The 16,698-nt window shown below is 33.8% G+C and overlaps 1 protein-coding gene across 8 annotated transcripts in view; it reads left to right on the forward strand.

Moving 5' to 3' along the window:
• ZCWPW2 (zinc finger CW-type and PWWP domain containing 2) overlaps window positions 1–16,698 on the forward strand; it is a 149,898-nt gene that overhangs the window by 91,749 nt on the left and 41,451 nt on the right. For all 8 annotated transcript variants that reach the window (XM_073901076.1, XM_025883283.2, XM_073901102.1 and 5 more), the window contains one exon: window positions 11,609–11,723. In XM_073901076.1, coding sequence (XP_073757177.1) covers window positions 11,609–11,723 — 115 coding nt within the window. The remainder of the gene's footprint in view (window positions 1–11,608; window positions 11,724–16,698) is intronic.

Here is a 16,698-nt window from a genome sequence, read left to right on the forward strand (position 1 = left end):
ACAACAAACTCATAGAAAAAAAGATCAGATTTGTAGTTATCAGAGGTGGAGGGTGGAGGAAGGGAATTGGAGGAAGGTGGTCAAAAGGTACACATTTCCAGCTATAAAGTAAATTAAGTACTGAGGTATAAGGTACAACATGATGACTGTAGCTAACACTGCTGTGTGATATATAGGAAAGTTGTTGAGAGAGTAAATCCTAAGAGTCCTCATCATAAGGAGAACACTTTTTTTTGTTTTTTCTTCTTTCCTTTCTTTTTATTGTACCTATATGAGAAGATGCATGTTAGCCAAAGCTATTGCGGTAATCATTTCACAATATATGCAAAACAAACCATAATGCTGTATGCCTTAAACTTACACAGTGATGTGTGATTATTTCTCAATAAAACTAGGAAAAGAATACATATGTCTGTATGCATATATACATATATATATGTATGTATTTCTGGTATATATAGGCACACATATATACAAGTATATATATTTATTCCTGAACCTACTTGGGAATGTTCTGTGAATCTATATTGTTCCTTGGTGAATCTCAAGAACCACTATATAGCAGATTATCTCACCATAAATACCTATTTTCTGTGTTTACTAGAATTAGCTAAAGAAAATATTTATGAAAATGTATATTTTTATTATGTTGCATTTTGTGTGTGTATGTATGTGTGTGAAACATATAAGTGTGTTTATGAGTTTGTGGTGCTAAAGAAGCCAGACACATCTTCAGCAAAATTATGATGTTAGACTCCCCTGTCCCTTTAAATAGTTTCTCTCTCTGGTGGTGGTTGATTTTTTCCCTACTGTGACAGCTGGAGCCCTCTTCCTTTTCTCTCCTCTCAAAATCTGGTTTCAGTTCCATCACACTAAATGACCAATATATTGGTTATATAAAAATTGTTTTCAGAACGATGTCAGTCTAAATAATAGACCAACCTAAAATGTCAGACTGGTACTTCTTTAAAAAACAACCACCACCACAGCATGTAGCAGTTGTCTATCCTAATAGGAAAAGAGCTTAGATATTCAAATTACTTAGTAAAATATATGTTAAAGTCTAAGTTAATAAAAAGTTCATCTGGTATCCTGTGATTTTTCTGATATTCCATTGGGACTATTTTAAACTGCTGGCTTCCTCCTCTGCCCTCTACCCCCAGCTTTGGAAGGAATACTCAGTTCCTGTTTTGGTAATTCCCAATATTTCAAGCCAAGTAATGGAATCACACTGTAATTGGACTCTCAAATTTCCTTATTCTTTCTTTCTAATTTCTCCCCTAGTACTCATTGCATTCTCAGTATTATCTCTCGGTATAATACATAATCTCTCCGATCCTTGTAAAGGATCAGACTAAACAGAACTAGAACTTTTTTTTTTTTTGTCAACTTAGCTAGTTCACACTTTCCAGTAGTGTGGGGAGTAGACATAAGTTATTTTGATCTTAAAATCCTGCTGCATTAGAGTAAGCAAAATTCCTACTTATGTCCGTAGGAAACTTAGAGTAAACAATAATAAGATTTTGAAAGCAATATTTCCTTCAGGTGTCCAGTAATTGGAGTAAACTGTCTAAAAACCCAGAATTGACTATATGAAGATTATATGAACATATGTTTAAGTTGAGAGATGGGAGGAGAGGAAGCCAAGAAGTGTGGATGCGCATGGTTGTGATGTGACTATCTTCTAGTGAGCATCAAAGGAACGGGAATGTTCTTACTGTCCAGATTACTGGTTGCTGTTGCAGAAATCCAATTTAAGGAAGACAAGATATCCTTGTGATTAACTTTCTACTGAATTGCTTTAAGTGAAAACAGTCTGCCCAACAGAGGAGAAGAGCAGTAGCTTTGCTGTGATAGTAAATAGAACGATGCATCAGGGCAATGCATGGTTAGAGTCAGCGAGCTACACTGCAAGTCTGAATGTATAAATAGCAGCAATTAACATAAATCACCAGGCAGAGTACCTTAGAATAGGCAGTAGTGTTGATCCTCAAACATTCAGTAGAGATGCATTTCAAAGGAAAATTATTTTATATATTTTTAGATTATGAAATCTATGAATTATATCCCCATGTTTCTAAAGGCATATTATGTAAGAAATAACTTAAAGTAATGGCCAATATTTGAAGTCATTTCAATGAATTTATGAAGCTCAGTAAAGCAGGCTAAGTACCTATGATTCTGGTTTTTCAGATCTTTAATATATGCTCAACATTGTGTCTAAAAGATAAATTTTCTAAATTATAAGTACTTATTTTGCAGTTAACTTTAATATTGATGTAACCAAAATGATAATTTTGGATTGTAGATGCTACCATTGTACCTACAGGACTGTAGTGAGACTCTACCATCCCCCAAATAGGTCACATTAAAAAGCACTTGATTGAATTACTTTAGTTTTAAAATTAGGTATTATTTTTTACATAGTATTTAAAGTACTTGAAGTTAGACACGCTTTTTTTTTTCCTAAGGAAAGATATACTTACTAATATCATGGAATAAATCAGTGGCCCATGAAATATTTTACAGATCCGATTTCTATACAAAAACTGAAGTTCTGTGTCATCTTAGAAGTAATATCACCGTATCATAATGCCCAATAGTCCTCATCTTTATATATTTTTCTTTTACTCTTCTAGGGTTAATCACATAATTCAGGATTAAAATATAGGAGCTTTCATTTTCATCTCCAATTTTCTGACTGGATTTTACCAATGCCACCCTGAACAAAAAGATGTTTATTTATAATTATAAATATTTACTGAGCTTCTATTATTTACGACTCTTCTAGGCTCACATGTGAACAAAACAGACAAAATTCAAATGCCCTCATGAGACTTAAATTAGTAGGTTAAGACCCATAGTAAACAAACAAATAATAATAAAAAGATAAGGTATGTTAGTTGTCAAGGAGTACTGTGGGGGGAAATTAAGGAAAAGCGATAGGTGGGGAGGGAGTAAGGGAGTAAGGTGCCAAGAGGAGAGGAGGAAAGACTACCACTTGCCTGTTCTAATATTCAAAGTCCCTTCACTAGGAAATTCTTGTCCCCAGCCAACCAAACACCAGTGGTTGGTTGATAATATTTCTTGTTTTGATTGTATTTTCCCCTTTCATTTATTCCAAAAAGTAGTCAGGCCCCTTGTGTTCCCATGTGTCAGGGGAGTTTTCTGTCGTGGAAATCAAAAGCAGAGCTTGCATGTCATCCCGACCTGAGTTCCTCGAGGGTAGGAAGGGTAGACTGGGGACAGAGAAGTCAGAGAGGGACAGGCAGGAGTGCTGAGCAGCTGAGCAGGGAGGAGTTCCTTTCAGACTTGGAAGAGGACAAAAGTCTGTCAGTGCCCCGACAAGTGGCAGTGCCTCAGAGAAGAATAGCACGGTGTGGTGCACCCAGGGAGGTTGAACTCATGCCAATAAGTTCCGAACTCCCAAAAAACTTCTTTTGTCTAGACGTGGCCATGAATCTTTAGACGGCCTGGCCATGAAGCTTTAGACCACCTGACTTCAAGGGACTAGAACAGAGATGTTGCTATTCATGTAACCATTCTGGGTTGTAGAGTAATGATCTGTCTTCACTCTTTGGCCATTGTTAATTTCTTTCCAATTTATATGAACCTAGGGAAAGTAAGGGGTGGGCCCTCAAATGACTGAGATCAAATTTCTTATCCTTGTTGGATGCGGGCTGTTACATTGTATTTTATTTAGCAGAAATCAGTAATGGGACACTGCTTACACATTCAAGTTTGAGGCATAAGATTTATCCTGCTACAACTTTAGGTTATTGTTATCTTGATTAACTCTGAGGTGGAGAAACTCTGAGGCAGAGAAGCAATCTTAAAATACAAAGCAACAAAAGATACGAATTTCTGATGGATTGCAGATTTCGTTCCTCTGGCCTTACTGGGTGGACCAACACACATATATTATTTTCCTTGACTTTGCCACTCCATGTTAGTATGTGGTGATAGCACAAATGTTATTCAATAAAAGGGGCATTCCGTTTCTTCCTCAAATCCTGGGAAATGTAAAAATGATATTAAGTCTTTTGCAGTCAGCCAATAATACTCAGTTGAAACAAGATCATATAGGACAGTAGTTTACAAACTTTTCAGTTTTGGACACAGCTAGGAATTTTCTCAGATAGAGGGTACTATCTTCCCTGTCTAACCATCTGTTAGTAGTCTCAAACCTCATCTTTACTCCAAATATTTACATGCTTATTCATCTACCAAGAACACATCTATCAAGAATCATCTTATTTACATTCATAAATTCACACAAATTTTTAGTCTGTGTGTCTTCCTTCTCTTTCTATGATGATTACTTATTTTTCTCTTTCTATGATGATTACTTATTTCCCCCTCCACCCCAAATACAATAAACTGATTGAGAAAACTCAAGTTGCCAGAGTATTATAAGCACAATGAAAGGCATGGTGTTCCTTCTTGGGATCATAGAATTTACTGGAATTTGAAGATGTCCAGTCCTTTCTATGATTTCATGTGAAATCATTGATCTTTATCCTTGACTTTATAAGCTTGTAGCACCTTGAAAGTTTGCTAAAGAGCTGCCTTTAAAATTTTCTTCTTAAGTATATTTGAAAACTTGTCTGTGTTTTGTTTTGTTTTGGGGTGGGAGATAATTTGAAAGTTCTAACATTATTAGATATACCCAGGTTTTAGTGAAAGACATGTCTTTAAGACTGTAAAAAATGAAGACAAAAATACTTAAATGTTGCAAAGGAGGGGCCAAAACTGACTTGGCAGCCCTTAGCCCAATTTATGCAAGGATATAAAAGGTTTGAGGTTGAACATACAGAAATTTCTTTGGAGGAAATAATGATATTCTGTGGTATTTTCCCTACACCTCCTCACTCTCCATCTTGGGAAAAGGAAAGTTGTTGATTTTCCTGTATGAGGGATTTTTTGAGAGCTTGATATTGTACTCTGAAGCTTGAGCAACATAGCATACTGGCATCCAGCTTTCCTCTGAAGAACCTTACAGAGCAAGAGTTATCTGGTTATCAGGTCTGACGGGAGTGAAAAGAGCTAAAGGCACTGAGAATGGCCAGCATTCCCATGGTTTGGGGGAGCAATGATGTAGGCAACCTGGGAAAAAGAATCAGGGGTCATTTTAGAAGGGTCCCCACCCAAGATGGCTTTCTGCTCCTTTGCAATCTAGGCAGAACAATGCAGAAAATTGGTAATGGGGTGGGAGATTGAAAGCGATCAGCTGAAAGAAAGACCTCCTCTGTCAAAGGGAGCTGTTCCTAATTGGTAGAAAACATTCTCCAAAAACCCACAAGGCACCCCATAATAAAAAACACTTTAAAACGAGAAAGCACCAACCCCAAATTGTTGTGGTAGCAGCCAAAAACATTTTTTTACAATTTCTTTTCCGTTCTCCACACCTAATCTTTTCAATCCCAGAGAACCCTGAAGATGTGGGGAGAGAAAGAGAAGCACGTAGAGGAAAAGGAGGACCACTTGAGCGTGAAGTATGCTCCTAGCTTGTGGAGGACAGTAGCTCTAACTTAAAATGGAGTTTAGAATTTATCTCTTAACATGCAAGTAGACATTTTAGTTTTTGAATTTCAGGGGACTCAATAACTCTGGGACATTTTATTATCTGAGAGTTACCAGGAAATTCATAAGAGCTGCAGTACGTTTCAGTCAAGGGTTAAGAAACCTCCAGATTCCAGTTGATAGAGTGAGTTTGAATGGCAGTTATTTTCTGATTGAATTTTAAATTTTATTTTTAATACCATTTGGTTTTGAACAATTTCCTGTTAAATCTAAAGTTAATTATCTTACTTGACTTTTGGCTGAAATGGTCAATGAAAATGTTTTCATGCCTTTAAGAGATAATTTTTGTTAAAAAAAAATTTTTATTTCCTAAAAAGGCGGGGGGAATGATAGTTTTTGCCTTAGTTTGGGTTTATTCAAGACAGCATTGTTTCCTTTGCTGAATTTTGTCCAAAATGTAAACCTTCAAGTTGAACATTTATCTCATTAAATACAATAGTATTTTTAAATTGAACCTAATCACAATGTTATTACTATAATTCATTCAAGCATGATGTTCATTCATCCTTCACAAACTTTGCCCTGGTAATTAGTATATGCCTTTCCTTGGCATATTCCAGTTGAAACATTATGATAATGTCTTAAACAGCTTAGTTTATGAAGATGATTACAAATAAACATTTTTTTGGTAGCTTCTGCAGAAGATTTCTATTTAAGTAACTGTGAATCACTTTAGCATGTCTTGGAAAGTACACGAACTCATTCAACTGAAAGTTTTATTTTAATTAGAGAAGACACTGGTTGTTCAGGTAGGAAATTTGGGTTTTTAAAAGTATATAAGATTACTAGTATTATGTAATTGTCCTGGTAGAACTGCTAATGCAGTTAGCCAGAGAAAGAAGCAAAAGTATACATACAGGAAAGAAAAAGAGCAAAGTTACCTTTATTAGTAGATGATTGTTTACCTGGAAAAACCATGGAATTCAAATCAAAAAACTATTATAAACAATAAGAAAATTCAGTTATGTGGCGGTTATAAAATTACTATAGAGAGGTAACCAGTGTGAAAATATGAAGGGATAAAAGTTCCCATTTATAATAGCAACAAAACATACATAATACACTGGAATAAGCTTAAGAAGCATGTGTAAGAGCTATATGAATAAAACTTGGCTACTAAGAGGCAGAAAATAAAACCTAAGTAAATAGAAAGATACAGTCCTCTTCTTGGTTTAGAAAATTTAATGTGGAACAATGTCAATTCTCCCTAAATTAATTTTAAAGCAATCTCAATTTTTAAAAAGGACTTAACATGAGTGCTAAAATGTACAGGAAAATTAAATATAGAAGAGGGAGTTAGACCTATAAAATATAAAATTACAATAAAGCTCCAGTAGTTAAAGCAGGTCGGTACTAATAGTGATTCAGCAGATAAAGAGAACAATATAAACTCCAAAAACAGACTCCAGAGTACTTGGAAATATAGTTAGTGGTAAAGGTTATATTCAAATAATTAAAGTTGTATTATTTAATAAATTCTATGGGTACAAATAACTAGCTACTTGGGAAAGAAATAAAGTAGAAGCTATACCTCATACCTCACATCCAAATTAGTGCTAGAAGGATGAAAGATTTAAATAAACAAAAAATGACAATACAAATATCTAAAAGATAAACTGTCAACAAGAGAAGATATTTGCAATACATGTAGCAAAGTATTACTTTTTTAATTTATAAAATTCTCTTATAAACCATTAAGAAAAAGACCAATATAATATGAACACAGGACTTGAACAATCATTCCGTAGAAAAGAAAATGGTTTTAAAAATGTGAAAAATTGATGAATGAGTTCCGGGATCTAATGTACAGCGTGGAGACTAAAGATAATAATACTGTATTGTAGACTTGCAAAAAAAGTAGATCTTAAATGTTCTCACTACATACACGTGCACAAAAGTTATATGAGTTTATGGAAGTAGTAACTAACCCTATTTTGGTAATGGCATGTATCCAGTCATTATATTGTGTTCTTAAATTTACGTAGTTATATGTCAGTTGTATCTCAAAGCTGGAAAAATATTAAAAATTTCTCATAATTACTAAATTTAAGAAATGAAAATGATAATAAAAAAGAAATACCATATTTCCCTTAAAATATTGACAAAGATCTAAAAGTTTGGTAACAGAAGTGTTTTCCAGGATGTGAGGAAACATACTGTTTATGGCATTGTAAATTGTGACCACCTCATTCAAGAGTGAATTCACAATAACTTCCAAAATTTAAAATATGCATACTTCAAACCTTGAAATTCAACATCTAGGAATTTATTCCTCAGCACACTTTCACATGGGCAAAGAGACATATGGACAAATTTTTTTATTACAGCATTGTTTCAAATTGCATAGTATTAAAAATAACCTAAATGTTCATTATTAGAGCATTTATCAAATAAATAATGGTACATATATAGCACATGTGTGGATATACGTACATCTATTTCCTCATTCCTTTAGTTATCTCATCCAATTTCTTGGCTTTAAATACCATGTGTGTGGATGATTCCTAAATTTTATCTGCAGTTCCATTCTCTCTTCTGGATTCCCTTACCACAGTCCTCCTTGGTATCTCCACTTGGATGTCGCAGTAGACATCTCATACTCAACATATCTACACTCTTGATCTTCCCCCACAAGTCTCACTTCCTTGACAGCCTTCTTCTCTATAGACAGCAAATTTTATCCTACTAGCTCAGTCCAAAAGCCTTAAGAGTCATCCTTTCTTTCTCTCACAACCAGTTTTCAGTTGGGCAAAAATTCCTTTTGCTCTACCTTCATATTATGTCCAGAATCCTACCACTTTTTACCACAGTGGCTGCCACTATCCTGGTCGACACCACCATAATTTCTTGCCTAGATTATTGCAGTAGCTAGTTGTTTTATATCTGCATGCCCCTGTTTAGTCTATTCTGGTCAAAACAATCAATGATTGTTTTAAAACATTGAATCAAATCAAATGTAATTCTTGCTCAGACCTGTGGAATGGCTCCCATTTTACTCAGAATAAAAGACAAATTCCCTACAGTGGCCTGATAGGACCTCCATGATCTGGCCCCTGTTAATTTTGTGACCTCATTCCCTATTACTTGCCTTCTTCATTCAGCCTCAACCAGCTTGGCTTCTTCGAAGCTTCTTTTTTTTTTTTTAAAGATTTTATTTATTTATTTGAGAGAGAGAGAGAATGAGAGATAGGAAGCACGAGAGGGAAGAGGGTCAGAGGGAGAAGCAGACTCCCTGCTGAGCAGGGAGCCCGATGTGGGACTCGATCCCGGGACTCCAGGATCATGACCTGAGCTGAAGGTAGTCGCTTAACCAACTGAGCCACCCAGGCGCCCTTCTTCGAAGCTTCTTAAATACACTTGTATTCTCCCATCTTAGAGTAGTTTTTTCTCTGCTTGGAGTACTCTTTCTTGGGATAGCTATGTGGCTGACTCCCTGGCCTCTTTCAGGTCTTTGTTCAAATGTCACCTTTTCATGAGAGTTACCTGGACTACTTTATAGCCTTAACTTTTCTTTATTACATAGAACTTATAACCTCTTATAACATACTCTAGGCTTTATTGATTTGTTATGCTTATTATCAATTGTCTGTTACACTGCAGAGAATGAATGTAAGCTTTATCTGTTTTCTTCAATGATAGATCCCAAGGGTTTAGAATATGTTGAATCAATCAATAAATGAAGCAATCTGTAAGACAAATTGAAAAACTCAAAAGTATATATAACTATTCAAACAGTCTGTAAAATGTGCTGTATTTATATAAATGATATAAATGTTTGTAGATGCATATGGTATCTCTGAAAGACTGTAAAAGAAACTGGTAATAATGGGTACCTGTGGGAGAAACAATACCAGAGATGGGTAGGGAGGCACAGTCTACACTTTAGGATGTGCACCTATCATTTCTTTAGTTGAAAAATACAATGCATAGCTGAGCCTAACTCCAGAATTCAAAATTCTTTATAAAGTCTTAATTTTTTTCTTTGAAGATGTTTAATTGTATTACCACTAGATGGCACATACTTACTGATAAATTCTCAAAGAATCTCAGACACAGATTTTTTTTTTTTTTAAAGTGTTTTAGTTCTCCAAACTCACCAAAGTTTACTTTAGCTGTCTACAGTATTGGTTTTTCTGAAGAAACTTCCTTAACTTCAGTTGTTTAGTGCCATATCAGCTTCTAGGCTATTTTTCACTAATTTCTTATTTAGCATCATTATAACACTTGAGTGGTAGGAATTATCTTAAATCTGCAGATGCTAGCTTAGATATTCTTATAGTTTCTAATGTTTTTTGAATTGTATCTATCTATCTTTTCATCCTTTTTCTATGAAATTAATGAATAAAATTTAAATACTCTGTGCACAAAAGTAGATTTTTTTAAAAAAAATAGATTTTTGTTTGAATGTATTGTTTGACTGCTTTTATATCAAATAAATCAGTGTCCAGAACAACATGCAATTTAACAACCACTTTCTGAATGCTTACATGATATACAATGAGATTAGGCAAATGGGTACTGTGGAGGACACAAAGATGAAATAGTATTTATTGCCTCTATCTTCAGGACCTTTCATTTTATGGTGGGGTGGGGGCAGTTATGAATACAAATAACTATAATACAAGTCAGAATGTAGTAAATGATTAAAAGAAAATATTAAGTGTAATGGGAACAGATAGCTTATATTAATTTGGGGATTCCAAGAATAATGAATTTGAAAAGAGCTTTAAATAAATATATAGACAGTTTCGGGCACCTGGGTGGCTCAGTCGTTAAGTGTCTGCCTTCGGCTCAGGTCATGATCCCAGGATCCTGGGATCGAGCCCCGCATTGGGCTCCCTGCTCCGCGGGAAGCCTGCTTCTCCCTCTCCCACTCCCCCTGCTTGTGTTCCCTCTCTCGCTGTGTCTCTCTCTGTCAAATAAATAAAATCTTTAAAAATAAAAATAAATAAATATATAGACAGTTTCATTCTTTGAATGAACTGAATATAGATTTACATTTCTATATAAAGAGTGAATTCTACATCTGAGATAAAGATATGATCATTATATGCAAGTGGTAAATGTGGGATTATAGAATAAAAACCTGTATTCTTTTTGATGGTAAAGTTTCCAGGAAAAAAAACGGTGGTATGCATTTTATAAACTGTAACATTTAAAAGCATTATAAAAAAACTTTTTAGGCAAATTCTGGGTGCCTGGTTCATTCAGTCAGAGCATGCAGCCCTTGATCTTGGGATTGTAAATTTAAGCCCCAGCCAGGTTGGGTATAGAGATTACTTAAAAATAAAATCTTAAAAAAAAAAAAAACAACTTTTTAGGCAAGTTCTAAAATAACATTGGAAAAATTATGGAGCCAGTTGTCATTTTTAACATAGAGGTTCTTTTACTCTTGTTTTTCTTTTCAAAATATTTTTTAAATTAATTTATATGTAGAAAAAGTACTGAATTCAAGTAGAATAACATTTTGAGTGCATACTATGCAAGAAAACTATTATTTTGTTTAATACTCATGAAACTTTATGATCTATATACTGTTATCCACATTTTACAGATGAAGAAATTGGGGCAAAAGTTTAAGGAACTTGTATGAATATGTGACCTGCCTGTCATAACACCAAAACTGGATGTGAATAGAATTAATTTTCTTACAATAAGAAACTTGGCTTTTCAATTTATACCACTTCACTATCATTGCTCTTAAAAGAGAATCAAATTATTCTAACAAGATATATTAATACACACTTGTTACTTTGGTGGCCTTTTTGTAAGTTTTAAAGTGTGAGATGAATCATATTAAAATATTATCTAAATGAATCAAGAATCTGACCCTTTGACTTATAATGTACAAGATTTCCCCAACTTTGGTATACTCTAAAATAATAAAATAATAATCATATGCCAAAGTCTAATATATGGTATAATGGTTAAGTCAGATTAATCCAGCTCAACATCTAAATCAAGTAGATATTAAAACAAAATTATATATTTAGAAATGAGTCTTATTATTTTTCTGTTTCTTTAGCCAGAAAAATGTAAGAAAAAAAAGAAATGGTATAAAAGTGCACTACAAGAAGCCTACCTCCTCTATGGATATTCTCATGAGCAAAGACTGGAAATGTGCCGCCTATCCAAACAGGGTATATGAGCTTTATTATTCTTTACCACCCCAAAATGAGGATTTATTCAGATGCATGCTTTCCAAAATACATTTGCACATTTAAAAAAATCTCTTTCTCTTCATAAGAATATATCGTTGTCCCCTGAAAAAAATTTTTATATGGATTAATAGTATGTATTTGAAACTGTTTTCAGTGACTAAACATACATTCTATTTAAATGCTTCTCTCATCTTCTTTACCTTTAGACTATCTATTTAAGTTCTCTTGTGTATTTCAAAGTATATATTTCAAAATTAGAAGCTGTGGCCTTATATTTCTGGGGTGAAACTTTCACTTGCATATGCTGCATTCTTTCAGAACAAAGTATTTTTCAAAATGTTTTATTTTTAAAGAAATTCAAGGCAGAGATAAAAACAATCTTCAACTTTTTTAATGAGGTGAAAAGATAGGGTAAGATTTCAGGTCATTTTCAAAGAAAGTGCCCTTGAATCATAAATATTATGGTTTATAGATAGCTTTTTAAATGGATTCATCATAGGGATTATAGTAGGAAGGACACATTTTTAATTCTGAATATGATTGTCACATAAAAATAATGATTTTCGGTGCGCCTGGGTGGCTCAGTCGTTAAGTGTCTGCCTTTGGCTCAGGTCATGATCCCAAGGTCCTGGGATCGAGCCCTGCATTGGGCTCCCTGCTCGGTGGGAAGCCTGCTTCTCCCTCTGTCTCTGCTGCTCCCCCTACTTGTTCTCTTTCTGTGTCAAATAAGTAAATAAAATCTTTAAAATAATGATTTTCAATAAACTTAAATATGTTCTTAGTGATAATAATAATTATCATCTTAATTTCTAAAGTGATCATCTTAAATTTCAAAATAGATTATGAGAGGATCTGGCCTTTTAGTGCTGACTGAATTTTAAGAGTGATATTTTTTTCTTCTTGGAATATAATATGTATATATTTTTAAAACCTAGATGTGAAAATATTTTATTTGAGAAAAATTTAAATATTAACCCAGCTACCTAAGTTTAGATTTTAAAGGAAATAAGTAGATTTTAAAAGAGTGGAAAAGAATGACAAGCACATTACTCTGGTTTACTCTGAGACTGGGAAAAGAGACATTTATTACCATAAATGTGATTTTATTCCTTGTGCTGAAAATATAATGTCTCTGTTTATTATCAGTAAAGGTTGAACTCACTGTATTGTCACAAATACGATTTTATTCTTTTCATGGAGTATACATTTTTCTTGTGTAACCAAAATAAACTTTGAAATATTTCGGGGTTTTTTTTAGGTTTTTTAATATTAATGTCTTGAAATAATATAGTCAGTTATTTTTTAAAGTTATATTATAGCCATTTCACATTAGCAGTAGACACACTCTTTCAATAAATATGGAACTATGTCTCTGTCATTGTTGTATGTGCTGTGTATTTATGTCTGTGTCCTTTGGCATTCTTGCTTGTCCAGAGACTATGGAGGGGGGTTATTTCTCATTGGTTTTGCAGTAGACCATTTTCTTGTTGAAAGCCTGCTGACTTTTGCATGCAGAATTTGATGTAATTCAGTCTGATTATAGAGAGTCTCTGCCTAAAGAGATTCTTGTCCCCAAAGGAGCCAGAATGGAGGGGCACAAAGACACTTACAGGAATTCAGTCTTTGCCATAATAGGCTCACTCACTTCATACTCACTCTTTACTATCACCAAAATAGGCACTGTAATCCCTTAGCTTCCATGGTGAATTCTAGTACATATTCAGCTTCTTACTGTGTTCAAAAGTAACTTTGAGAGGTAATTAGACATTATTCAGATATTTTACAAGAGGTGAGTAGCTTAGAGGCAAACAACTTATTTCATCCCAGCAACTTTGAGGATTTCTTTAACCCAAAATGTCTTCTTCCAACCCACAAATAAAGACTAATAATTTCTTGGCCTGAATTCTTCCTACCCTACAGAAATTGGCACACTATTATGTTTGATGCAGCTCTTTTCATTGTTGAAATCTGCAGGATCAGTAAATGATATGTAAAAAATACCCATTTCATATGGTAAGGGTATATTTAGTTTTATGAGAAACTGCCAAACTATCTTCCAAAGCAGCTGCATCATTTTTTCATTCCCACCAGAAATGAATGACAGTTCCTATTGCTCCACATACTTGCCAACATTTGGTGTTGTCAGTATTCTGGATTTTGGCCATTCTATTAGGTCTGCAGTGGTACCTCATTGATGTTTTCATTTGCAGTTCTCTGATGAAATATGATGATGAACATCCTTTCATATGCTTATTTGCCATCTATAAATCTTCTTTGGAGAGGTGTCTGTGCACTGCCTGCTTTTTAATTCAATTGTTTATTTTCTTATTGTGAGTGTTAAAGAGTTCTTTGTATCTTTATAGCAGCATTATCAACAATAGCCAAACTATGGAAAGAGCCTAAATGTCCATCTACTAATGAATGGCTAAAGAAGATGTGGTGTATATCTACAAGGGAATATTATTCAGCCATCAAAAAGAATGAAATCTTGTTATTTGCAGCGATGTGGATGGAACTAGAGTTATGTTATGCTAAGCAAAATAAGTCAGTCAGAGAAAGACAAATATCATATGATCTCAATCATATGTGGCATTTAAGAAACAAAACAGATGAATATATGGGAGAGGGAGAAAAGAGAGAGGGAGGGAAACAAACCATAAGAGACTTTTAACGATAGAGAACAAACTGAGGATTGATGGAGGGAGGTGGGTGGGGGATGGGCAGATGGGTGATGGGATTAAGGAGGGCACTTGTTATGATGAGCACTGGGTGTTGTATGTAAATGATGAATCACTGAATTCTACTCCTGAAGTCAATATTGCACTGTATGTTAACTAACTAGAATTTAAATAAAACCTGAAAAAAAAAGAGTTCTTTGTATATTTCAGATAACAGTCCTTTGTCATTTATTTTGTAAATACTTTTTCCCACACTGGATTATCTTCTCATTTACTTGATAGTATTCTTTGCAGAGTGGAAATTTTAATTTTGATGAAATCCAGTTTATTATTTCTTTCGTGGATCTTGCCTTTGATGCTATATCTAATGTCATCTGCATACCCTAGTCATCTACATTTTCTCCTATGTTACCCTCTACAAGTTTTATAGTTTTACATTTTTCATTTAGATTTGTGATTTTGAGTTAATTTTTGTGAAACGTGCAAGGTCTATATCTAGATCCATTTTTTTGACATGTAGATATCTATTTGTTTAACACCATTTGTTGAAAAACCATTTTTTCTCTATTATATTGTCTTTGTTCTTTTGTAAAGTATCAGTTGACTATATTGGGTCTGTTTCTGAGCTCTCTATTCTGTTTGGTATAGTGGTTAAGTCAGATTAATTCCAGCTCAACATCTAAATCAAGTAGATATTAAAACAAAATTATATATTTAGAAATGAGTCTGTGTCCTTTGGCATTGATCTGTTTTTTTTTTTTTTTTATTCTTTTCCCAATATTACACTGCCATGATTGTTGTAGTTTTAGAATAAGTATTAAAGTCAGGTAGGGCCAAGTCCTCTGACTTTGTCCTTCAATATTGGGTTGGCTATTCTGCATCTTTGTCTCTTCATAAGAACTTTAGATTGAGTTTGTTGATATCCAAAAAACAACTTGTTGGGATTTTCACTGAGATTGCACTGAATCTATAGATCAAGTGGAGAAGAACTGCCATCTTGACAGTACTGAATCTTCCCATCCATAAATATGGAAAATACTCGGATTTGTTTAGGTCTTTGATTTTGTTCATCAGAGGTGTGTAGTTTTCTTCATATAATCTTGTCCATATTTTGTTAAATTTTGCTGAAGTATTTCACTTTGGGGGTACTAGTGTAAATGGTAATGTGTCTTTAATTTCAAATTCTACTTTTTCATTGCTGGTAAATAGGAAAGTGATTGACTTTTGTGTGTTAACCTTGTGCCCTGCAACCTTGCTATAATCACTTATTTGTTCCAGGAGGGGTTTTTTTTTATTCTTTTTTGGATTTTCTACATAGATAATCATGTCATCACAGTTTTATTTCTTCTCAATCTATACCTTTTATTTCCTTTTTTTTTTCTTATTGCATTAGCTAGGAGTTTCAGTACAATATTGAAAAGAGTGGTGAGGTGGGAACATCTTTGACTTATTCCTAATCTTAGTGGGAAAGCTCTGAGTTTCTCACCATTAAGTATGATGTTAGCAGTAGGATTTTTATAGATTCTCCTTATCAAATTGAGGATATTTCCCTCTATTCCTAGTTTGTTGAGAGTTTTTATCATGGATGGGTGTTGGATTTTTGTCAAGTGCTTTATGTGCATCTATTGATCTGATCATGTGACTTTTTTAACCTGTTGATGTCACAGATTACATTAATTGATTTTGAATATTGAATCAGTCTTGTATACCTCAGATAAACCTCACTTATTTATGGTATGTAATTCTTTTTATACATTGTTGGATTTAATTTGTAATATTTTATTGAGGATTTTTGCATCTATGTTCATGAGAGAAATCAGTCTGTAGTTTTCTTGTACTGTCTTTATGTGGTTTTGGTATACTGGCTTTGGTGAGTGAATTAGGAAGTATTCCCTCTGCTTCTATCTTCTGGAAGAGTTTATAGAGGACTGGTATAGTTTGTTCCTTAAATGTTTGATAGAAATCACCAATGAACCTATCTGGGCTTCATGCTTTCTGTTTTGGAAGGTTATTATATTGATTCAATTTTATAAAAAGATACAGATTGTTTATTCTTGTGTGACTTTTGGCAGATTGTGTCTTTTAAGGATTTGGTCCATTTCATCTGGGGTATCAGATTTGTGAGCATAGTTATTCACAGCATTTCTTGTTATCCTTTTAATATCTTGGGATCTGTAATGATGCCCTCTCTTTCATTTTTGATAGTTTTCTCTCTTTTTTCCTTAGACTGGCTAGAATCTTCTTGATTTTATTGATCTTTTTAAAGAAACAGTTTT

The sequence above is a fragment of the Callorhinus ursinus genome, unplaced genomic scaffold (assembly GCF_003265705.2).
Source record: "Callorhinus ursinus isolate GAN/ISIS: 27379988/994484 unplaced genomic scaffold, GSC_fseal_2.0 scaffold1, whole genome shotgun sequence".
Classification (NCBI taxonomy): Eukaryota; Metazoa; Chordata; class Mammalia; order Carnivora; family Otariidae; genus Callorhinus; species Callorhinus ursinus.